Source organism: Mus musculus, chromosome 1 (genome assembly GCF_000001635.26).
Source record: "Mus musculus strain C57BL/6J chromosome 1, GRCm38.p6 C57BL/6J".
NCBI lineage: Eukaryota > Metazoa > Chordata > Mammalia > Rodentia > Muridae > Mus > Mus musculus.
The window spans coordinates 178,869,977-178,893,850 of NC_000067.6; the positions used below are offsets into that span (position 1 = coordinate 178,869,977).

Sequence of the window (23,874 nt, forward strand, 5' to 3'; positions counted from 1 at the left end):
TCTCTGCCTCCCAGGCCTTGTCAGATGTACAGAAAGAGTTAGCAATTTCGGAAGCTTCTTGGTAGAAGAAATCATCCCAGAGCCTTGTAGAGGACACAGAGACCTCTCCCCTGTGACAGAGAGCCCATTCCACCCCACCCCCACTCCTTTCTTCACTTCTTGATCACAGATCAAAGCAGGGGTCCCGATTTTAATGGAATTTGCTCATGCTATTAAAAACAAAACAAAACAAAACCAAAGCAAACCAGCATTTAACTTGAGAAAGGATATAAAGCACGCATGTGTGGATTTAATCTGTGGGGTAGCTATAAAAAGGACTGTAATCGTGATGAAAAGCCCCAGCTTCCTACTTCATGTAGAACAAGCCCAAAGGCAGATAGCCTGTTTGAGGTCCTCTGCAAGGCCCCTTGTGACTTCACCCTGTCATTTGTTTGGGCTCTCACATTCTTTTATAGCTGCTTCACCTCCAGTATAAGGAAATGTTTGCTACTTTTCCGGTCTTTTCATTCTTTAGCTTGCCCTCGTCCCACTCCCCACACCTTCCTCCTGTATCCTCAGCATCTGCTTTTTGAAGCTCTAATGAGTGATGTCTGTGTGTCTCTCTTCCCCTGCTCCCACAGGGAAATCCTACACCATGATCGGAAGGGACGACTCTATGCAGAACCTGGGCATTATTCCATGTGCTATTTCTTGGCTGTTCAAGCTTATCAATGAGCGCAAAGAGAAGACGGGGGCCCGATTCTCAGTCCGCATCTCAGCCGTTGAGGTGTGGGGAAAAGAGGAGAACCTTCGAGACCTGTTGTCTGAGGTGGCCACGGGCAGCCTACAGGACGGGCAGTCCCCAGGCGTGTACCTCTGTGAAGACCCCATCTGTGGCACACAGGTGACTGGCTGCTTTGGAAGTTTGACTTAGCTGGGGGTGACTCCTCTCTACTTCAGAGGATGGGGCATCTCAGACCTGGAATCATTTACCATGTAAACTGGGAAATGCTTATGAGTGTTTACTTTAAAGTGGACGGGAACTTTATGGCCTGCAGCTGTGGGGCCATCTGCTCACCCAACCTAAATATTTGTACCTTGAATCTAATTGACAATGAGCAGGAACTGCAATTGTCATAGCATTTTGGGGGAGATTGAATCCACTTTCTTGATGCCTCTTTCAAGAATGAAAAAAAAAAAGTACAGTCTTTCTTTTGTTTAACAACAAACTGAAATATTTACTGCTGTGCACAAATAGCTGCAGCCATTACAGGGGCTGTTTATGGCTCTATAAACTGTGTTTCTGGCACTGCTTTACAGCCGGATTAGCAGTGCTGTGGGAAAAACTAGTAACCGATTTCTAATTAGAACCGTGATAGAATTGCTAGAACTATGGAAGCTGAGAGAAGTTCTTATTTGCCTTTTCAGGAAGTCAGGCCTTTTAAGGGGGCAGGGAGTCTTCCCTTTGCTGTTTAACATAGGGATCTCTCTGTGGCTCTCCCGGTTCATATCCGGAAAGTCCGTTCTGCCAGTTTCCTGCAGTATGCTTCCCAAAACGCCCCATCTTAGATAGGAGTCTCTGATAAATACCTGGCTCCTACCAGCTAGGTCATTTCTGTGAATGAGGATGCCCCAGAAACAATATTATACCCAACTCTCAAAGCCTGACCCTGCTTAGCCTCTGATCAGGGAACCTGGACCCTTCCAGTGTCCTTTAGAAATCTCTGTAGTGTGCATCAGCGTTGTCTGGAGGTCTTGTTGAAATTGAGCACTGGGCTTCTCCCTAAGAGTTTCTGACTCCACTTGAGGTAAAGCTCACTGCCCTGCAATGTGCATTCCTAACAAGTTCCCATAGGATCCAGGGGGCTGTCACTCTGAGGGAAGCATAGCATCTGCTTAGATGTAGGTGCACAGACTCCATGACGGAAGCAGTAGGTGCATAGACTCCATGACGGAAGCAGAAGCACCCGGGCCACTGGTCCTTCTGCAAACTTGGCAGGGCTCAAACATGTGTGAACTTGGGTTCATTTTGGAGCCTACTACCAAAGGTTCTCTTAAGTAAAGATCTGTTTCCCAACGGTAAATAAGGCAAAGAAAGTAATGGCCTCTTGAAACTCTTCTTTAAAATATGTATAATTCTGCAGTTTAAGTCTGATAGTAAGTTCAAAAGGACACATCCGATAAAACTCCCTTCAAAGTTCCAGGATTTTAAAGCTGGTGTTAGTTTGCAAATCCTGCCTGCACCAAATATTGCTTCTCACAGTTTGAAATTATAGGTATGGTTAAAGTCGGAGTAGAAAATTGTCATAATTTGTACCAACCCAAAGACATGTTGCAAATCAGTTCTTTGAAAAATCAAAGCTAAATCAGGCTCGCACCTGCTGTGCCAGCCTTCAGATCACAGAGGAGAGGCGATGCAGAGTGTGAGGAGACGCAAGGACTTGTCTCAACAAAACCAAAACTAGATTTCCTTTTCCACCACAAAAGGGACCACTGGGACTCAGACCCCATTCTCACAAGATTCAGACACAATGCCCACTGCGTCTTTTCTAACTGTGTGTGAGTTTGCCCTGAACATAAATTCAGGAACTAAATCAAAAACAGATCTCTCTCTCTCTCTCTCAAATACAGATGAGACCTCCAAGTACTTAAATGTTTCTACATGACTTTTGTACATTGTTCTGTTGCTAGGATAAAATACCCCAACATAAGCAACTTGACAGTCTTTATTAGGACTTGAAGTTGAAGGGGATAGATCATTGCCAAGGCAGCAGGAGCCTGTAGCATCTGATCACGTGACATTCACAACCAGGAAGCAAGAGTGAGGGAATGCCTGCTGCTGCTGAGCTCTGTCTGTCCACTTGCACAGCCCAGGAGCCCAGCCAGGGGACAGTGCCACCCTCTGTGGGTGGGTCTTCCCACCTCAACCATGCAGTCACAATAACCCAACGGTCAGATCCGGAGGCCTAGCTCCCAAGTGATTCGAGGTTCTGTCAAGTTGACAGCTATCACTAGACACCATATATGTACTTGTTGTTCACAACAATTATGTGACTAAATGTGGCCCCAAACCAGCTTTTATTAAATAACCAAGAAATTGAAAATGAACACTAGGCAAGTTCCTTCCTTCTCCGGTGTAAATCACATTTCACCTGTCTCCAATACAATCTCTAAGGTCAAAATCCAGTCACATCTCTCATGTTAGAGGATGGACGGTCCAGGATGTTGGTTTTTGAGATGAGCATGTGCTACCACCAACACCCTGACACAGCCCTTTGCTAGCTGTAAAATATTTAAAACCAAGTTACGTCCAATAAATGTGGACAATCTTACTTTTAAAAAACAAATTAACTAAGCTGGGTTGCCTTAGCCATTAAAGTCCTAGCCACAAAGGCATGAGGATTAGAGTTCAGAGTTCCAGAACACACATAAATGTTGGGTGGGTATGAAGGCCAGACTATAATTCTAGCCTTGAAAGCAGAAGTTCTCAACCTTCCTAATGCTGTGACCTTTTGATAGAGTTCCTTGTGTTATGAACCCAAACATAAAGTTATTTCACTGCTACTCCATAATTGTAATTTCACTACTGTTATGAATCATAAGATAAATATCTGTTTTCTGATGGTCTTAGGTAAACCCTCCAGAAAGGGTCATTTGACACCCTCCCAGGGGTCACAACCCATAGGTTGAGACTCACTGCCCTAAAGAGAGCCAGGATCAACACAGCAGGCTTGCTAAGAAACTCTTATATCTGGAATTCTGGGATCAAGTGAGAGACCCTCCCATAACAAACAATCAAGGATAATTCCCAGTGTTAACCCCAGGCCTCTACAGGCACACCCACACACATGCAAACAAGCCTACCCACATATGCATCCTATGCATACATGAAAAATGTATGAAAAAAAATGACTAAGCTGAGACTGGCCCATGCGTACAGGCCTGGTTTCAGAAGGACTTCTGCCTTCCAGAGTGGATGGAGCCCACAGCCTCATCTCTTACTTTCTGTCCCCCAGCTGCAGAACCAGAGTGAGCTCCGGGCCCCCACCGCAGAGAAAGCTGCCTTCTTCCTGGACGCCGCCATTGCCTCGAGGCGAAGCAACCAACAGGATTGTGACGAGGATGACCACCGCAACTCCCATATGCTCTTCACCCTGCACATCTACCAGTACCGGATGGAGAAGAGCGGGAAGGGTGGAAGTAAGTCCATCTTAGCCAGCTCCAGCACTAGCGCTGGCCAGCCAGCACCCCTCACCTAAGGCCGCAGCAGCATCCTCCCTTAGCAGAGGGTGTGGCACCTACCTGCAGCTCAGTGGTCTGGAATTCAAAATAATTGTAGATTATAGGCCCAAGCTCACTCTTGAGTTGAACAGGGACAAAAGGGTAGCTTTGGCAATGATAACTTATAAATGGCACTGCTCTGGATATGTAAAAGAATGGGTTTAAAAAAGAAAAGCGCATGTTGAACACTTTAGCTCTGTTCGCAAGTCCTGCTGGGATCTCTACCTGTATTGTCAGGGAGTTCCAGAGTAACAGAGCTTATAGAATGACTCTCTCTATCGCTTTCTACGTGTGTGTGTGTTCCCACTTCAAAGATTCAGATTAGAAGTAAATCTTTCCACTTAAAATTAAGCAGAACTCCCTCTCAGATGTGCTTTCTCTGTGGGGGTTTTAGTTCATTCCAGTTGTAGTTAAGTTCACAACCAAGAATAGCCATCACCCCACCCCACCAAAACCAAGAGTAAGCCACTAGAGGACTCCCCAACATGCTATTCATCACTATGCTGAGTCTGCCCTATAGGCTAGGAAGTAATAATCGTGTTTCTGAATAGTTTATAAATCATACTTTGAAAGAACAGCCAGATGTGGGCTGTTCCTCTCTATGTTTCCGTATAAATGCTAGCACAGTGATTGCTCTGTGACAGAGCCACCCAACCAGACCCCAGCTCTGTTCACAGTCCCAGCCTTCTACTTTTCCCAAAGCTAGGACTGGGCTAGTAAGGCAGGGACTCTCACGAACATCTTGGCAGGGCTTTTGATGCCCAAGCAACTAGCCCGCAGTTCTTCTTAAATGATTGTGGATGCCAGGAAAGCAACAAAACCTGAGTAGGGAGGGAAACCCTGCCTTGAGAATTATTAGAAGAGGCCCTATTCCAAGGAAAATCTGAAATTAAAACATCCACCTATGAGCCATGAACGGGGGGTGGGGGGGGTGGGCACACATAGTTTCCCCTCAAGTGTCCTTGTTGCCCAGAAGACTTGCACAATGCTCCTGAGATAGTTCTCTGGGGTTCCTGGTATCCTCAACTGGAAAATTCTCTCTCCCACCTCATTGCCTCCATTGGTCTGACTCCTCCTGCACTTCCTACTCTCTAGAGTTTGTCCACTTGATTCCTTGTTTCCACAGTTGTCTTGGTTTTCTGAACCAATGTCTCACTATTTAGCCTGGGTATCCTTGAACTGGCAATCCTCCTGTCTCACCCTCCAGTGTGCCAGGCTTGCAGCCATGTACCCACCACACCTAACTTAGCTACAGAGTCTTAGATGCAGGTTTATTGAGGGAAAATTTGTATCCAGTGGCCTGCAAAGTTGTCTTTGCTCTTTATTCTCAGCCCTTAGCCCACCTGGAATCTGTGGCAAGCACTGATCTGTTTCTCTCTGTGTTTGACTTAACTCAGAGTAGTATGCGACTCAATCTTGTGGCCCAATGGGTCCCTTTGTGCCTGACTTCTTTCATTTAACTCAGTGCACTTGAGATTCGTTTCTCTGGCTAATATATCACTTGTTCACTTACCTTCCTTATTCTTTGCCATCTTGTTTTGATTGGCCCTGAGAGCTGCCTCCCATCCCCACCAGGCTAATGAATGAAAACAGCTATCTAGTAGCTGGGGGTTCCACTAGCCAAGGACACCTGCACAGAATGGGAAAGCAGATGGAGCAGTTCCCCAGAAATCTAGAAATCCTGACTGTCACTTGTCACTCTGGGAGATCCCCCTCCTCACCTACACCATCACCATGGGTGCCATTATTAAGTAGGACCAGATCTCCCTGGACGGCCTGAGATGGTGAGGGTTTGTCTCAGGAACAGCAAGATGTATTGGATGGGAATCTTTTAAAGGACACGGATTCTCAAAGGAGAGATCGTGCCATGTCACGTACTTTCATTTAGCATCACAATCTTGAGGCTGGAAATGGGACTCAGGACCAGATTAGGAGCTCAGACATCTGCAGCTAAGCTGTGAGTTCCTTTCTTCCTGCAGTCCTGGGAGCTGGCTGTTAAGTCCCACCCTCCTGCTTTTTCTGGGTAATGTCTTAGCAAGTCGATGTGAGAACTGGAACACTGATATCTTAGTCATTTAAACAGCTGTCAATAGTAGTCTGCAGTGAGTTCTGACATGGTCAGCAAAAGGAACTCCCAATATCTCTGCCTCAGACAAGGGCTTCCAAAGGCACCAAGCAGAGAGGTCCATACGGCCCAAAGAGTCGTACATCAAGTGGCAACTCTCTTTTGGTGTTTTATTTATTTATTTATTCCTTCATCTTATTTGCATCTTAGAATCTGAAAGCTGAAGCAAACAATGAAAATGCAGAGAGATTCCACCAAAGTGCTTCAAATGTAAAAATTTGAATTTCTGACTCCACCACAGCGTAAAAGAACATTCTCTAAAACTGACGACTTGCTCCCAAGTTGGTCCTACCAAATCCTGAGCACTTATCAAATATTTAACATCTAACTCATCCTTTTATTTCTAAGTTGTGCATGAAAATTGCTTTTAAATAATAAATTCAGGTGAAAGGAAAAGGCAGATGCCACCAGTGGCTTCCAAACCTCTCAGGTGATGTCCGGTGTTGCAGTAAACTAGATGAGAGAAAGGGAGGGTTCAGGCTGTGGAGGGCAAAGGGCAAACCACTCCCACCTGCTAGGGCCCCAGCATCTCAAAGGCAAAGATTCAGACCCAGCCTGGAGCCCAGCAGGATTTCCGTGGATTTATGTGGCTAACCCATAATGAGAAGATTTGGCATGTTGTTTAAAATGGAAATTTTGTTTACTTATATATAAGTTATAATCCCTGTGGACTTGGCAGCCAGAACTCAATTAAGGGAAGGTTTATTAATTAGTCACCCTGAGGGGAAGCAGGAAGCAGAGCTGTTAACCAACTGGGAGAGGCTTAGCCTGATGATGGATTCAGGGGCAATCTCTGCTGCAAGAACTAGATACATTGTGTGTGTGTGTGTGTGTGTGTGTGTGTGTGTGTGTGTGTGTGTGTGTGCCCAAGTCTTAGACCTATCTATGCATTGTATGTGTGCGCATGCACAGAGAGAGAGAGAAAGGGAAAGAGAGAGAGAGAGAGAGAGAGAGAGAGAGAGAGAGAGAGAGAGAGAGAGAGAGAGAGGACTAAAACCTTCTGGTCAAGATAGAAAAGAACATTCTTTGTTGACATGTCACTGTTTTGTAGATAGTATCAGGTTGGGCTTACAATAGCTCCCCAATCCCAACACATTTGTAATATTAGCAGAGCTAGTTCTCCCCACTCGTGAGTCCTTACTGTTAAATCTATAAGGGCTTGCAGGCTCTGTGTAAATTCAGCACTGGGGAGAGGAGCAAGTGCTACTCCTCATAACGGATAACTGTCACTTCTGGTGGGGACTCGGTGAAGCCAGTTTTCGTTGTTCTTTTCATAAGAATGGACTGTAAAAGCATTCATTTATGGGCTGGTGAGATGGCTCAGCAGGTAAAAGTGCTTACCATCCAAACCAGGTGCTCTGTGTTCCATCCCCAGAAGTTATGGTGGAAGGGAGAAATGATTCCACACATGGCATAGCATGCACATACCTGTACTCATAACACACATCATACATATACATGATAATAATCGACAATTTCAATTCATCCCTTTGATGCACAACCTTTTGAACGTCCAGTGTCCACCAACAACTAACACTGGGAGTCTGATACGTTCTCACCCAGCTTCCTTCTTGGGAGCCATCATAGTCTAGGCTGTCCACAGATACAGGAATGTGTGGCCATGCACTTGGGTGGACATCTGTGTCTGCACTCATCTGATTACAAGTCTAATCTGACAATTTCCTTCATCTTGGCTGTCTGGTGGCAGTCAAACACTCTTTACAAAGGCTGCAGAGTGACCTAAACCAGCCATGTCCTACCCAGGGCTGTATAGTTCAAACAGCTCGAAGGATCCCTCGATCCATGCAGCAGGTATGCTCCTAAAGTGGGTGAGCCTCGCTACTGTGCACCTCAGTGCAGGCTGGTGCTGTGGGTATGCTAACCACTCAGAGAACTGACCTGAGCAGAGAGATGAAGGCATACTGTGGGACTCTCAGCTCCCTAGCCAGAGTCAGTTATGAAGTGACACCGCCTACTCTGTGCTTGCATTTTTAATCTCTCCCACCATCAGTGTCAGAGCTGCCTCACCTCAGGATGGAAGGAAGGGAAAGAAACAATAAGAATGAAGAGTCTCAAGTCTTCTTCCTCTGTAAGAGCCTGCCTGTTCCTTACAACTTCCCAGAATGTCCCGGCTACATAAGATTCTTCTCCATAGCAGCTTCTGTCCCATTCTTCCTTACAGTTCTATCTCCCATGCCTGTTGGGCCCCGCTAGGCTATGTATTTCCTGAGAACAGAAGACCCTGATCCTCATCTTGGGCCTCCGTGGTACTGGCCCTTGCCTGCATGCCAGCACTCAGTACCTGTGTATTATATTCAATGGAATGTGTGCTGTATTTTAACCCCAGCTTCCTCTACCATATAAAACAGCTAGCTTTGGAAAGCAAGACCAACTTGTTTGGATTTTGAATTACCTGGGGGATTAGTAAGGCAAACCTCCAAGTATGCAAGTAAGGGCTATTCCAGAGATGTTAGACCCTGAGGGCTCTGACCTAATGAATGGTTTAATGCCTTCAAATTTAGAGTTGACTATTGAGACAGGAGTGGGGCCTCACTGGAAGAAGCAGATTGCTGGGGATCATGTTTCAAGGGTAGAGCTTAGTCCTTGCCTCTGTCTGTTTCTTTATGCTTCCCAGTGGCTATGATGTGAGCAATCTCTTCTACCACACACTCTTGTCATGGCGTTCATTCATGCTTGCCTCATGGTGGGGCCAGGCAACCATGGACTGACACTTAGAACACAGAGCCCAAATTCATGATTCTACCTTTTGACCATCTGACTCAAATATCTAACCCAGTGTGCAAACCACCCTTGGGCAGGCTATTGCTGTGGGTACACTAAGTATGCTGCCAGAAGTTGGTCAGTTCACAGAGAAAGTCCACTGGACAGGGGAACCATATCAAAAGATACATGTGAGTAACAAGTGTGCATTCATTCATATTAATCTTGGGGCACACAGAGGGGATTTCCCTTCGAGATGACTTTTTAACTTAAGGTTCTAACTTTCATGAGCTATACACCAATTTTAATTGCTTTTACTGACATTTCCTCAAAGATATTCAAGAACTTAAAAGACCCATTTGCTACCAACTTTTTCTAGCTTTCTTTCTTTTTTTTTCTTCCTTCCTTCCTTCCTTCCTTCCTTCCTTCCTTCCTTCCCTTTCCTTCCTACCTTCCCTTTCCTTCCTTCTTCCCTTCCCTTCCCTCCCCTCCCCTCCCCTCCCCTCCCCTTCCTTTCCTTTCCTTTCTTTTTCTTTCTTTCTTTCTTTCTTTTTTTTCTTTTTTTTTTTTTGTGACTCTGTTTTCTCACGTACACCTGATTTAACTCTTCTTTAAAAACAACTTCCTAAGCCAGGCAGTGGTGGCACATACTTTTAATCCCAGCACTTGGGAGGCAGAGGCAGGTGGATTTCTGAGTTTGAGGCCAGCCTGGTCTACAGAGTGAGTTCCAGGACAGCCAGGGCTATACAGAGAAATCCTTTCTCAAAAACAAAACCAAACAAAACAAACAAACAACATCTTCCCAAAACATTAAGCTTAATTTATATATAAATGTTGAAACTCCATGTAAAATGGTGTTTTATTGGTTTTTGTGTTGTTTGTATTTTAGTTGCATAATAAATGAACGTGTCGAAAACTGCTGATCTCCTGGTAGATAGACAGCGCATCATTTTGGAACCAAAGTGCTTAAACAAAGCAGCCTCAAGCACTTGGCAAGCTGTGGTGCCAGTCAGTCCATGTCTTACAGAGGCAACGGAGAGTGTGACTAATCTTCAGCTGGGTGGGAAGACACTGGATCCTAGACTGCAGCCCGTGATAGTTGTCTGAGAACTTTGAAGTGAATCCTAGTGCCCGTTCTGTACTCCAGCCCAAGCAAATGAGAAGGCCTGGGAGTGGGGGGCAGACAGCAGAAGTTCTTTGCAGGTCCCAGGTGATTCCAGAGTGCTGCCATATTGGAAGTCACATTTGTGCAAGACACGTAGAAGGCTATGCGTGTCTCAAGAGTTCACATTGGGTTCCCACCTGACTCAGCATTAATTTTCAATAACGTCATGGGTGATTCTTTTTCAGCATGGACCTCAGCCCTCCGATCTATCATTTCAGCCCAATTAATGTATAATGTAGGCATTAGGTGATATTAGAAGAATTTAGTATTCCCCAGGACCTAGCAGGTACTCAATATAGTGTGGTTTAGAAATAGGTAAGATTAGTGCATTGCTCCCGTGGGGAAAATAAAATGTGTGGGTAATTTGGTTTGGTCTATCTCTGGACTCAAAATATAAAAAATTCGGAGCCAAAGGTGTGGCTGAGTTGGGGCCTCGCATGCATGAGGAAGCCTGAAGTCTGATTCCCAGCATCACATAAACTGAGTGTGGTAACACAGGCCTGTTCTCCCAGAGACATCAAAGGGTCAGAGTTGTTATCCCCAGCAATATAGGAAGTTCAAGGCCAGCCTGGAATATGCAAGATGCTCTTTAAAAAAAATTGCAGAAGACAGATTGGACTATGTTCATTTAACTCCCACGTTCTTGATCTCAGGAATCTGAAAGACAGATAAGGAGCCAGCTCCTCGCCTGCAGTCGTTCCCTCCCCCTTGCTCATTCCTTGCAGAATGACTTGTGGTGATGTAAGTTCCTGACGCTATCAAACAGCCTGTGCCCACTGGCTTCGCACCCTGCTAGATTAAGTACCTTTTGGGAGAGCCAGATTCTCTGACCACCCAAACGCCAGTGGGTAGAGGGCAGAGAGCAGCGTTTTCCATTGCGTAAGGGTGCCTCTCATTCTGAGTCATGCTGCTAATTACAGGTATTTTATAAAACTCTTCAACACAATCTAAGCCACCCTTTGTTCTCTGTGTCCTGTTTCACTATGTGTGTGTGTATTATACATTTTATTCCATTACATCAAATGGACTATTAAGTCTGGAGGTCCAAATTGGTCTCTGTCTCTGCCCTTTCATCTGGGATGTGTGAGGAATACCTAAGCCTTTCCTGCCTGCATAATTGGGCTGCAAAATAGATGATATTTTGTTTAAAAATAACCGTTTCTTTAACGCATTGCCATGAGCCAATCTTGCATGATTTGAAATAGGGTAGAGAAGAAATAATATGGCCCCTCCGAGAAGGGGTTGCCCCTGGGACAGTTGAAAATGAGCAAAATGAGCTTCATTCATGTCTACAGTGTAGAGACCAAGCTAGAGAAGGGATCAGCCACAATGCTATGCTTTCCAGAATGTCCGTGGCCAACAGCATGCAGGGGAATTGAAGGCTCCAAGGTGATTTCCCCCAAGTTCTTACCACCATCCAATCCATACCTTGCCCTCAAAAGTGATCTTTGAGTTCAGGTACCTAGAAGTGCCACCTGAACATCCCTTACATGAAGCTAACTGATGATGTTGGGACAGGTATGGGGATATATGCATGTGTGTGCATACACCTATGCACAGGCATGGAGAACGTGTCTCTTGTTTTCCTCTATTGCTCTCTGCCTTGAGCCCTGGAGACAGGATTTCTCTGTGTGCCTGAAGGTCACTGTTTAGTCTGGCTGGCTGGTCAGAGAGCTTCTGGATTCTACCCATCTGTGCCCCCGATCCTGCCCCATGGTGCTGGGCCTCTGGGCTTCCCTAGCCATGCCTGCTTCTTCTGTGACTCCTGTGGATTCAAACTCAGGTTCTCAGGTTTGCATAGCAAGTGTTCTTAGCCACTGGGCCACCCTCCCAGCTCACATGGAGGGGGAAAAATGTATTTATTTTCCCTTTATTTTGCAATGATGCTTTTTCTGGATGTTGACTGCTCCTTTGACAGTTTTTAACCTTTGGAAAAATGTTTCCGTGCTAGCATCTTGCCTCTTTCTAAGGAGACCTTGGCCACCACACTTACCTTCGTTCCTTTGTATGGAATATGTTTTTGCTCCTTGGGCCGATTTTCTCTTCTGCTCTGAGCAATGTGATTATCATTTGCTTCACTGGTTTTGTTCGATCTTCTTGTTCCTGGGTCTTGCTGGGCCTTTTTAGATTTGTGGGTTGGTGTTTTCCATCATTTGGGGAAAGTTTGGGCAGTTGTTTATTGTGTACATTCTGGAAATCCAAGCAGGTGAACCTCAGACACCTGAGGTAGTTCTGTAGCCCTTCTAATTTCCTCCCTCCCCCTCCCCCTCCCTCTCCCCCCTCACTTTTTACTTTTGTTGTTTACATTTGTATTTTTCTCCCTATTTTATTTTGAAGATTTATACTGATATATTATCAGATTTACCAACCTTTCCTTTTGCTAATGTGTAACCTGCCATGAACTCCCCAATGTAATCCCAACTTTGTTCTTAATCTCTTCAAGGTTATTGCATACGCTTTGTTCTAATCGAGACAGATCTTGTCAGAGGGCTCAGGTGGCCGTGTCTCTGGACTTTGACACAGGATGGCAGTAACTGCTCTTCATCACCTTCTCCGGGGGTTCTAATAGCTCCGCTTTTCTGCGTTTACTTCAAAGACTTTTTCATTGTGGGGTTCTGGGCTTGCTCCTTGTTACGCTCATTTATCGTTGCATGTGAACTTTTAGATTTCCCAGTCTGACTGTTGGGAACGGACATTCCTGGCCTTACCTACGCAGCCCTGTGTGCACCTGCTGATGAGCGTACAGCTGAAGCTTCCAGAGACTGCAAATCCAAGAGTTCTTTCCTTCCCAGTGTTCTGTCCTGCCCAGGGCTGCTGCCTCCATTCTCCTAGACTTTGGATTCTGTCTCTCCTGAGTTCATTGGGCCAATCAGGTTCTATCTGGGCTCTTTGCCCCAAGCCTAGGAACTCTTCGCACAGCTAGATGAGACACCACCAGTGTTTGCCTTATTTGTCTCATGTGCCTCAAGAATAGCTCTCCTCTGTCTAATGCCTAGTATCTTAAAAACAGCTATTTTGTACACATTCTGCTTATTTTTGGTTGCTTTGGATACAAAATGCAATCTGCTCCCTGTTGCTTTATTGTAGCCTGAATTGATGGGTGAAATTCTTAGCTTTTCTGAACTTTAATTTTCTCATCTACAAGGAGAGGATGATGGTGTTTAGGTGATTTTGTGTGTGGGAACTGAATAAGATAGATGTCTGTGCACCTGGCAATTGGCAGACACTCAGCAAACACTTGGGTCTCCCCTGCCTTTGCACCTGGATCTCGCATCTTCCAGATTTTTCCTGGAGTTACCAACCTGGCTAGACTAGATAATCACTCATGAACTGTTGGGGTTTTGACTCAGTAAGTTTCAGAACTCTGTCATCCATGCAACAGTTAGCTAAAACTCTTACCTTCCTACAATGAGCCATTTGATCTACTGGAATTGTGCTTTTATTTGTAAAATAAATGGCAGTAGATTTGAGAAGGTTTGTTGTTTGTGGAAGACAGAATTTAAGAGCCCTGATGGTATTTGAAACCTCGGCTTGGCTTGTTTGTCTTATGAAATGTTTGTCTTTTCCCTTTCCCATGATTCTCAGAGAGCTGCATGAAGAAGAGAAAATGTGTTGCCCAGACCTTACCCACTCTCCCCTTTTCTTCTTGTGTCTTCCCCTGTACCAGTGTCTGGAGGTCGAAGCCGCCTGCATCTCATCGACCTCGGGAGCTGTGTGAAAGCTCTCAGCAAAAACCGAGAAGGAGGCTCGGGGCTGTGCCTCTCACTGTCTGCTCTGGGCAACGTCATCCTGGCTTTGGTCAACGGGAGCAAGCACATCCCATACAAGTAAGTGACTCTCCTACTGGACAGCAAGATGGCATGTGGGCATTGCATTGAGCCGTGACCGAGTCTCTGTCCTGAGGGATGCCCTGGGAGAAGTGCAGCTAACGGTCAGTCTGGTCTGGGCTATGAGTTCAGTGACAGAGATTAGCTTTAGCTAGTGATCATATAATGAATCATCTTCCAAAAGCTATGTCACGGAGGCCTATAGTCATGGTCACCATTGGCGGGGTAATGTCAGCATCACGTCAGTGGTCTGCTCCATGGTGTGGCATGCAGTGACCAAAGAGCAGTGGAGCAGCCAGATTAAAACCACCAGGGTACCACTCATTAGATGTGGATGTCAGGGAAACAACAGATAACTTTTAGTTCAAGTATGACACCTTTATTATTGCGTGGACATCACAGGCATTCTGTGATACATCTGATATCCCTACCTCGGTGAGCTTAAAAAGCCTGGGGTGGGGGATGGGGTATTCATGTCTAGTTCCATGGAAATGTTTACCCCTGTATACAGGTTCCTTGCCTTTTGATCATTACTGCTCCAGGAAGATCGAGTCAGAGCTTCTCTCATTTCTGGGACAGCCCTAAGCTGTCACCAGTGCCCATGAATGACCCAGGCTTAGTCACCCTTTGCCCCTCACCCCCATTGCCCAACTTAGCTGTGTCTCCCACTAGCTACAGGAACCTCTACTCTTCTTAAAATGAGGGTTATGGCTCTGGCTAACAACTCTGTATTTTATATGCATCACAGGAAAATAAGATGCAGAATAGGCATGAAAATCTTTTTTTTTTTTCTGGAATCTAGAAGGCTGTCACCAATGACAATGGTGACCAGTTAATGATCTGGTTCACTTCCATTTTTATCAGATTTAAGTGGAAACAGCATTTGCCTCACACAATTGCCATGAGTAACTATGTAGGGGACATTTTGTTTCAACCCATAAAAATCCTTTAAATGCAAATTACCACTGTGGGAGAAACTGGGGACTCAGGGATGTCCCCCGAAGTGCCTGAGATTCATGGCAAATCCTTGCTTTCTCCTTTCTTCTGATTTAAATTGATAACAGACACCCAGACACTGTCCCCCACCAGGAGGATCTTCAGGGAATTACTTGGTGGTTATAATCCTTATTGTACCCCTTCTTGAAATTGGTATCCCAGCCACATAAACCCCAGGGTAGCATTCCCTGTCCTTGTAAGGACCGGTTCAAGGTGAGGGTTTATGATGTTCTATGATTTCTACTGTGAAATAGCTCAGAATATTGGGGGCCTGGCAAAGAAAAAGGTCATGGTGGGGTAGAACTAACTGTAGAGGCTGAGGATCTTCCAAAGACAAAAATTCTACAGGACCTGGTTGACTTCCAGAAAATGAGAATCAGGTCTTTGAACGTACAACTTCCAGGGCCATCGTGTAGATACAGTTCAAAATGCCACCTTGCAGTCACTGACTAGGTAGTAAGTAGATCATGCCTGGTTTATTCAAATTATTGAATTGTTGGTGGGAGAGCTGGGACATGGAAGCATATGGAAGTCTTTGATTAGGTAAAGGTAACTTCCTCTGGTTACAGTTCGGTTCCACTGTAAACAAATAGGGAAACCCTGTGAGTTGTTTGTATTACTAGTTCAAGGTCTCTTGTTAGGTTAAACATATTTATAACATCGGCTAGTCCTAATGGCCAGCCACCTGCCCTCTTGGGAAAGCTGACAAACTGTAGTAGAATGTCACCAGCCCCTCCGGACATCCTGCTTGATTCTGAGAGTCCTTCCTAACATTTCGGCCACACAGGTGATAAGCAAAGTGTTTGTATTGTATGTAAACATAAGCTTAACATAAATGTTGTGTCTGCATGAGACCACGTCAAGGAGTGGTCCCCTGACCCTAAAAGCCATTAGCTGTGGACACAAGCTTCCATCAGTGACCTTGGTCCTGCCTAACAAATCACCAAAAGCTTGCTGGGAAGCACACTGCTCAGTGTCAACAAGCATAGTGGCCTGAGCAGCCATCTAATGACCAGGGAATCTGTCCTGCCATCCTTTGGTCATAGTGTCCGCCATCTTGCAGAAGCTCTGAAAGACTTCTGTTCTGACATTTTCTTGTATTCTCAGCCACGGCATAGACTTAGTTAGTATTTGGGTCTGTGAATCTCAATTGCAAACTGATTGATCAGTCGACTAGAAACAATTTTTTTCAGAATACAGGAAGGTAAGACAAAGATTTACTCAAATCTGCCAGGCAGTTGGTGACAAGATCAAACTGTGTGGCTTTTCCCAGTTTGGGAGACAGTTAGTCGTTGAGGTCAAGTGTCTGGCTGGTCTCTGCTCTCATCAAGCTCTGCCTGATATTGGCTGCCTCTACACATCAGGGTGTTCAGCCCAGCAGGACGGTCGACATTCCCTTCATCAGAAGACAGCACTCTAGAGCCATGCTGTGCTGCATTATATTAGCAGACTAAACCTTTCTGGGCAGCAAGCCTTATCTTTGCTTTGGCTTTCCCGGCAAGGGTATGTTTCTTGGCTGCTGGCTTCCTAGTGTTCTGTTCACTTTCAGGGGAAAAAGCAAACCCAGAAAAATCAAGCTTCATATCCTTTGCCCTCCCCCATCTCTCTAAAACACAAGACTCCCTCCCCCCTCGCTCTTCATCTGTCACCCTAGACAACTGCTTCAAAACAGCATTACTCGTGCTTGCTTCTGGGAAATTAACTAGAATGTGCTCAGAGGGGATATAGCCTGTCTCCATTTCTCTTCATCATTGTACCGGACCATTTGTCATGTGAGCAAGCCTGAAAGTGAGTTGGGATTCATTACCCATCCTGGGTGCTCCCACAAGCACCCTCAATGTGCTCTGAATGGTTCTGACTCTGCAGATGATATTGCCTCTGCAGATGACAGGCGCAGGCGTGGAGTCAGTTCCCCACCTCAGCCATTATGCAGTACAAGCTGCCTTGGCCAATCCCAATACCATTCATTTATCAGTCCTAAATAGTGACACCATTCAGAAAAGCATGGCTGGGCGGGGGGGGGGGGGGGGGGGCACAAGGAGATCAGCAAGGACACCAGCCCCCTAGTCAGCTCGGCAATGACAGAAAGCACAAATTGCTCTTTTCTTACTTCGGGGAGTCTCACACCCAGGGAAATCTGTCCTTGTTCTGAGATTTCTGACAGCACATTTGCAAATTTTCTCCAAGGCTCATTCGTTATAGTTGTCTGCTATTTCTCACCACTTCTTGCACAGCGAGGAGCTAGGAATCTCCACAACTGACAGAATGCGGGGGGGTGGGGGGGGTGAGCAGAGGCATTAGCAGGAATTCTCATGTCACAAACCAGGGTTCTAGGGGTTCACTTTGGGAGCTGGTCCCCGAGGAGCCACTGCAAGGATCCGTCAGGGTGAACTTGGCTTCAGCTAAAGTGCTCTGATATCCCAGAATTCTGAGGATCACAGACTTTCTAGAGACCCTGGAATTCTAACTGCAGCTAAGTTCCCTACAAGGGAACCTGGTCCCTTTTAGATGTTGTCATGTGATGGGAACAAGCCCTGAGAAAGCATGTTCTTCGCACACTGATCCCTCAAGCCCCAAAGCTCATAAGTTCATTTATAACTGTCACTGCATTTGGAGAAACCATTACTTTAATAAGCCACACAATGCAATACGAGCAGGAGTTCATTACGGACTTCACAGGAGCCAAACCAGCGTACTTGTGTTTGTGCAAAATGATGAAGCTTTTTAATTGAGAACTGACCATGACAGAGACAAGAGACTTTATATATTTATATACATCTATATACATACATACATATTTGTGTATGTATATATGTATATACACACACATATATATACACATACACACATACACACACACACACACACACACACACACACATATGGATCAGCAGCTGGGAATGTGTGTGAAAGCAAGGACAACAGGCTGCTTGTTTGCTGGTTTGATAATGAGAAAGAGGCTGAGTGTTGGAACAACCACTTGTGTGGGCCTAGACAGTCACTGTGGCTCCTCTCTGGTCTTGTCTCTGTTTTGGGGGAGTTATATTCTGTGAGGAAGCTTGTGGTACCCTAAGGTCATTGTCCTGTTGAGATGGCCACTTCTGCACAGGTCAGTTCTTGAAAAGCTGCTTCCAAACTGTCCTGCAGTGAGTTCTAGGGGCTTTTCAGGAAAGCCCTCCTAATCCCTTTGCTATTTAAGGACTTTAGTCCCAAGGCTTCACTTCTATGTGCTCATTTTGCCAGCAGGGTGTTTGCACTCTGCTTCCAAACCACAGATATTTATTTGCTATGTCTGGACGCCCATTTCGTAAGGTCGTGGAATATCACCCTGTATCACCCTAATGTCGTGTCTGTTTATGGTGCTGTTCTCTGCCAGCTTGGGACATGGTGCCGCATAGCCACCTGTGATGGAAGCTGTGAGCTCCTTCTGTGCTGTGGCCGGAGCACCCCCATTTACTCATGGTCATCACTAGCAAGTGCTGGGCACAGACACCTGTGCTTGTTTCACTTTCCTCTCTGGTGGAATGGTTCCACTGCTGTGATCATAAAAAGAGAAAGAAATATAAGAATATGCTCTAGCAGGGTTTAGGGGAAGGCGGTGCCTCGGCGGGCCCATGCTAAGGCATCCCTTCCCCCTGAGGGACCAGACACATATAGCATAGAATAGAGTTTATTCAGGTCATGGGGAGGGGAGTTAAGAGAATAGTAGAGGCAGAGAAAGGCAGAGAGAAGGAGAGAGTAGAGAAATAGAGGCTGGCCATGACCACATGGATTGAGAGGGGGAAGGGAATGGGGAGCAAGGAGGAGCAAGAGAGTAAGAGAGACAAGAGAGGCAAGAGAGAAAGGAGGGGCCAAGTAGCCCCTTTAATAGTGGGTTAGGCCTACCTGGCTATTGCCAAGTAACTGTAGGGAGGAGCATACCTGGCTATTGCCAGGTAACTGTTGGGGTGGAGTCCAGACAGAATACCAACATTCACCAAGCTTGAAATGCACTGGGGCTAGTCTCTTGTCAAACATCAGACTATAAATAAGCAAGCACTCCAGGTAGCATCTACTTCCAGAAGTCCCTGTCTCACCAAAGGGCCAGAGCACCCGTTTGCAGCCTGTAGCGGAACTCTTGCTTCCTCAGGCTCAAGTAAGGTAAGGCTCAATATTATTTTAAGGATTTCATGGCACCTGAGCACAGCAATCCCCTCAAACCAGCAGGCAATGCTAAAACCAAATGCCAGTCAGAGACTCAGGGGGGGCGGAGGGTTGGTGTTTCATACACAGAGACCGTTTTTCCTAAAATGTTAACACTTCTGCTCATTTGAGAGACAGTGGGGTGCAGATGCCTGCAGACACCAGGTGCAGCAGCAGGTCTGCCATTTGGGCTGCACAGGGCCACCACTGCTGGCACAGGCCTTAAAAGTCTCATCACTCATCTTCCCAGTGTCTGCATAGATTTGGGGGTTCTCCATTACCTCAGAACTGGGAACTCACTGAAGAAGTTTGGGAGACTGGAAGGGTTGTGGGAAACTGGGGCACATGTTACAAATTGCTGTTAGCCGTGACATCCCATACCCCTGCCATCACACAGTCCTATTTCTCTGGATTGAATGTAGATTACTTACAGGTACCATAAAATTAAATAGATACTTGTCAGGGAAAAAAATGCAAAAGAATATCAGTTCTAAGATTGACTCAAGATAGCGTGAAATTGGGGAGAAGCTCTGTATGAGGATCCCTGTGTATGAGAGAAGCGCACATGTGCATATTTAACCTCCTCTAAATGCACATTAATGCTGGATTATCTCCCCTGATTTACGGGGAGAACATCAATTTAGAACTATTTGCACAAACTCCGGATACCAGTTTATAGCATTCCCTGTTTAGAAATAAAATAACCAAAGTCTCAGGTTGCCAGGCAACTGGAGCAGTGATAATTCTTAGGATTGCTGCTTTAAAAATGTTCATTTTATACATTTTAATGACTGTTAGGGAGCAAAGAGAGCGAGCTCAGAGCATCTCTGGGACACAGAAAGAAGTTCTTTTTTATGAGATTGTTCAGTATCCCGCTCTCTCTCTCTTATTCCTCCCTCCTTGCCTCTTCCCTGGCCGTTGGTATTTTTGTAGTTCATTATAGAATTTACAGAGACAGTTATTTTTTTACCAACCCAGGCAGCAATTGTCTGTTGATTAACTCCTCCGGCGTGATATGTGCAAGTCATTAAGGGAGAAATGATGTGGTGTGGACTCCGCTGGGCTGCAGCCTGGGTTCACTCATCATTTCTTATACTCTAAGTTTGATCGGTCCTCTCTGGTGGGCAGAATCACTCCTCCCCAAGTCGGACCCTCAGTATGGCCAGAACATCATAGCTGGTATTTTCCTCTGCCCACTGCCGTTAGCCACTGTTAGATAGAGAAGCACAGCCTCGCGAGGACTGGATAGAAGCCAGGAGACTCCTCAGTTTCCCTTTGGCTTCTGACTTTATCTTAGCTTAACTTCTGAACTTGCCGATGGATCTCTCTTCCTTCTAGATTTGAAGTCAGCTAGCAGTGGACTCAAGGGTGGACTAGGAACTGAAACCCCAAATCTTCTCAATTCCAGCAGAGCAGAGGGGGCTCTCCCTGCTCCTCCACAGAGGCCCCAGGACTCAGACTCAGATCCGCAGTGCTAGATCCCTTTCTCAGACAGCCATAGTACTCCAGAGAGGAAGGCAGGGCACAGTCCAGGGGAAGAAGGAGACAGAAGGACCCCACTGAGCTGCTCATGCCTGGCTCCATGTTTACCGGGCTCCCCCTCTCATGACTAGAGAAGAAGAAGGAAGCACAGGATCTCCCTCTCTCGACCTTTCAAAGGGACCAGAAGCTAATTTATGAACTGCTGGATCAGAGGACGAAGGAGAAAATTGTTTCCAGTACTTATTTTCTGGCTTTTCGGCTACACGACAGGCAGTTAGCATGGCGTATAAACTAGCGCTCTGTGAGGGTTGCTTCTCAATGAGAGCATAGAGATAATACCCCTTACTAAGCTGCCCAGGCTATTCTAAATACTTTATGGATATCTACTCGTGACGGTGACTTGTAACCGGCAATCTTATGGCAAAGATTGGGAAACTGAGGCACAGAAAGGTTGAGTTCTAGTTCAAGTTCACACAGCTGTTACAAATCAGAACTATGTGTCTGTCTCCCAGTGTGTTGCTACTGCCTAATATGATGCCTAGAAGGTTGTCAATGTCCAGTGAACACTTGTCAATGGATATGAAGCCTCCGTGGACCATATGGTCCATAAAGCCTGAATATAGAGGCTTGTGAGAGTTTAGACTGGAGAGGGGCCAGAGAGTCCAGTGTGTAATCCAGGTGGCTTCCTTGACCTGTTTCTATGATGACAAAGCTGAGTGTCTTAGTTAGGGTTTTACTGCTGTGAACAGACACCATGACAAAGGCAACTCATATAAGGACAACATTTAATTGGGGCTGGCTTACAGGTTCAGAGGTTCAGTCCATTATCTTCATCCTTGAACACAGCAACATCCAGGTAGGCATGGCACAGGAGGAGCTGAGAGTTCTACAGCTTCATCTGAAGGTTGCTAGCAGAATACTGGCTTCCAGGCAGCTAGGATGAGCATCTTAAAGCCCAGACCCACAGTGACACACCTACTCCAAGGCCATACCTACTTCAACAGGGCCACACCTTCTAATAGTACCACTCCTTGGGCCAAACATATGCAAACCATCACACTGAGACTGGTGGCTAGGTGCCAGTGGTGAAGTGGACAGTGAAACAAAGAAGAAAATGGAAAAGAAGTCCCTCATTCCAGACCAAAGTCACAAACCAGGGCTCAATCAAATGTCACATGAAAATGTTAAGAGCTGAGCTTAGTAATGCAGGCCTGTGATCCTCATTACTCTGGTGGTAGAGGCAGGGGGATTGTGAGTTCAAGGCTAATCTGGGCAACTTAGTGTGCGACTCTGCCTCAAAGTAAAAAGTAAAAATAGTAGAGGGGTGCTACACAACTTAGCAGCTCAATACTTGTTCAGCCCCCAGTAACAAAACAGTGCACGCACACACACACACAAACTATGTTCAGTAGGGCAGAGGAAACAGGACTCTGATAGCCTGCAATGGAGCCCAGTGGCCTGGGTGCTTCACTCAGTGCTAGCCATGGAGGAACTTAGCCAATCACAGACATTTCACTTGTCCTGAGAGTCTGTGAAGCTATCTCACATCCCCATCAGCAATAAAGCCACATATCCCCATGGCACCTATGCCACACAGCTCTCCTACTTTGCCTGGGAGCTCCAGCAAGAAAAGTGGGTCTGTTCCCCAAACCAGAGAGCTGGGTGCTGCCCACAATTGACAGATAGGACCATGGTTGTGGGTTTTCTTCCCTGGGATGCCACTGTCTCTGAGGTGTTGAGAGAGCAGGCTCCTAGGCCCCTATAAGTAGAAGAGGTTATCATCTGCTGTGTCCTGAAGTTTGGCAGCATAGCCGCTTAGTAATGAAGGGATACGCACGCAGGAGGTGCAGATGGTGCCAGGGTTTTGCTGTGCCTGCGGTAATGAGCTTCCTCAAGCATCTAGCTGAGAGTGGAAACATTAGGAACTTCCCCAGATGAGACGATCAGTCTCACAACTGGAATTTGTCAACTTTCTTCACCCTGAGCTCCCAAAGAAGTGTGGTAGAGCAGGACAGCTGTGGTCTCTAAATGAGACACCGCCGCCGCCACCTGGGCTGGCAGAGCCACACTCAAGGTGAGGCCAGGGAACAGGGATGTCAGCACCACTTTTGGGACTCAGGGACTATTTCAGCCCATTTTCAACCTTGTGATCAGGATTCATTCTTGCCCTCCACTTCTGAAACAAAATTAGATCCCATGGACAAAATGTCTGGGAGGCCCTTTGAGAACACACATTTCAAAGGTGAGAAGGCCAGGGTGTGAGTATATTCTAAACTTTTTTTTTTATTAGATATTTTCTTCATTTACATTTCAAATGCTATCCCAAAAGTCCCTTATACCCTCCCCCCTGCCCTAGTCCCCAACCCATCCACTCTGGCTTCCTGGCCCTGGCATTCCCCTGTACTGGGGCATATGATCTTTGCAAGACCAAGGGCCTTTCCTCCCTTTGATGGCTGACTAGGCCATCCTCTTCTACATATGCAACTAGAGACACAATTCTGGGGGGTACTGGTTAGCTCATATTGTTGATCCTCCTATAGGGTTGCCAACCCCTTTAGCTCCTTGGGTATTTTCTAGCTCTTCTTTAGGGGCCCTGTGTTCCATCCAATAGTTGACTTAACTGGGTTTTCCTGCCTCCCTTCAAAGCCCAAAACCTTCACAGATGCTCTGCCCTCTGCTGTATTGATGGAGAGATTGGCTGTTACCCATTGTGATAAACTACTGAGCTAAATGTGAGACTCCAAACCCACAGCTTATGGTTATCTTTTATGATAACTAATTGTCACGTCACAAGCCATTCTGTTCATTACAGAAAGCAAACAGCTGAAGGAGGATGTCTTTTGGTTAGTCCAGGCCAGTGCACAGAGGAGCCCAAGATGCCCTTAGGCACCCCGAGGGCTCTGTGGTTACTCGAGGATAGCTTGATTTAGGCACAATTAGGCACTGGAAAGGATGGAGCATACAAATGAGTCAGGCTTAATTCATTAAAAAACTGCCTTGAACATTAATTGAGCTTCAATCAGAGTATTCAACCATAAATTCTCACCTGTTTCACAACTGATTCAGGCTCAATTGAGCATTAATAGATTTTTTTTGGTTCATGCAAATGAGGTGAT

At 45.9% G+C, this 23,874-nt stretch overlaps 1 protein-coding gene across 2 annotated transcripts in view; it reads left to right on the top strand.

The window, feature by feature from the left end:
• Positions 1-23,874, top strand: part of Kif26b (kinesin family member 26B) — a 403,733-nt gene that overhangs the window by 340,852 nt on the left and 39,007 nt on the right. For both annotated transcript variants that reach the window (NM_001161665.1, XM_006496865.3), the window contains 3 exons: positions 621-883; positions 3,996-4,179; positions 13,939-14,098. In NM_001161665.1, coding sequence (NP_001155137.1) covers positions 621-883; positions 3,996-4,179; positions 13,939-14,098 — 607 coding nt within the window. The remainder of the gene's footprint in view (positions 1-620; positions 884-3,995; positions 4,180-13,938; positions 14,099-23,874) is intronic.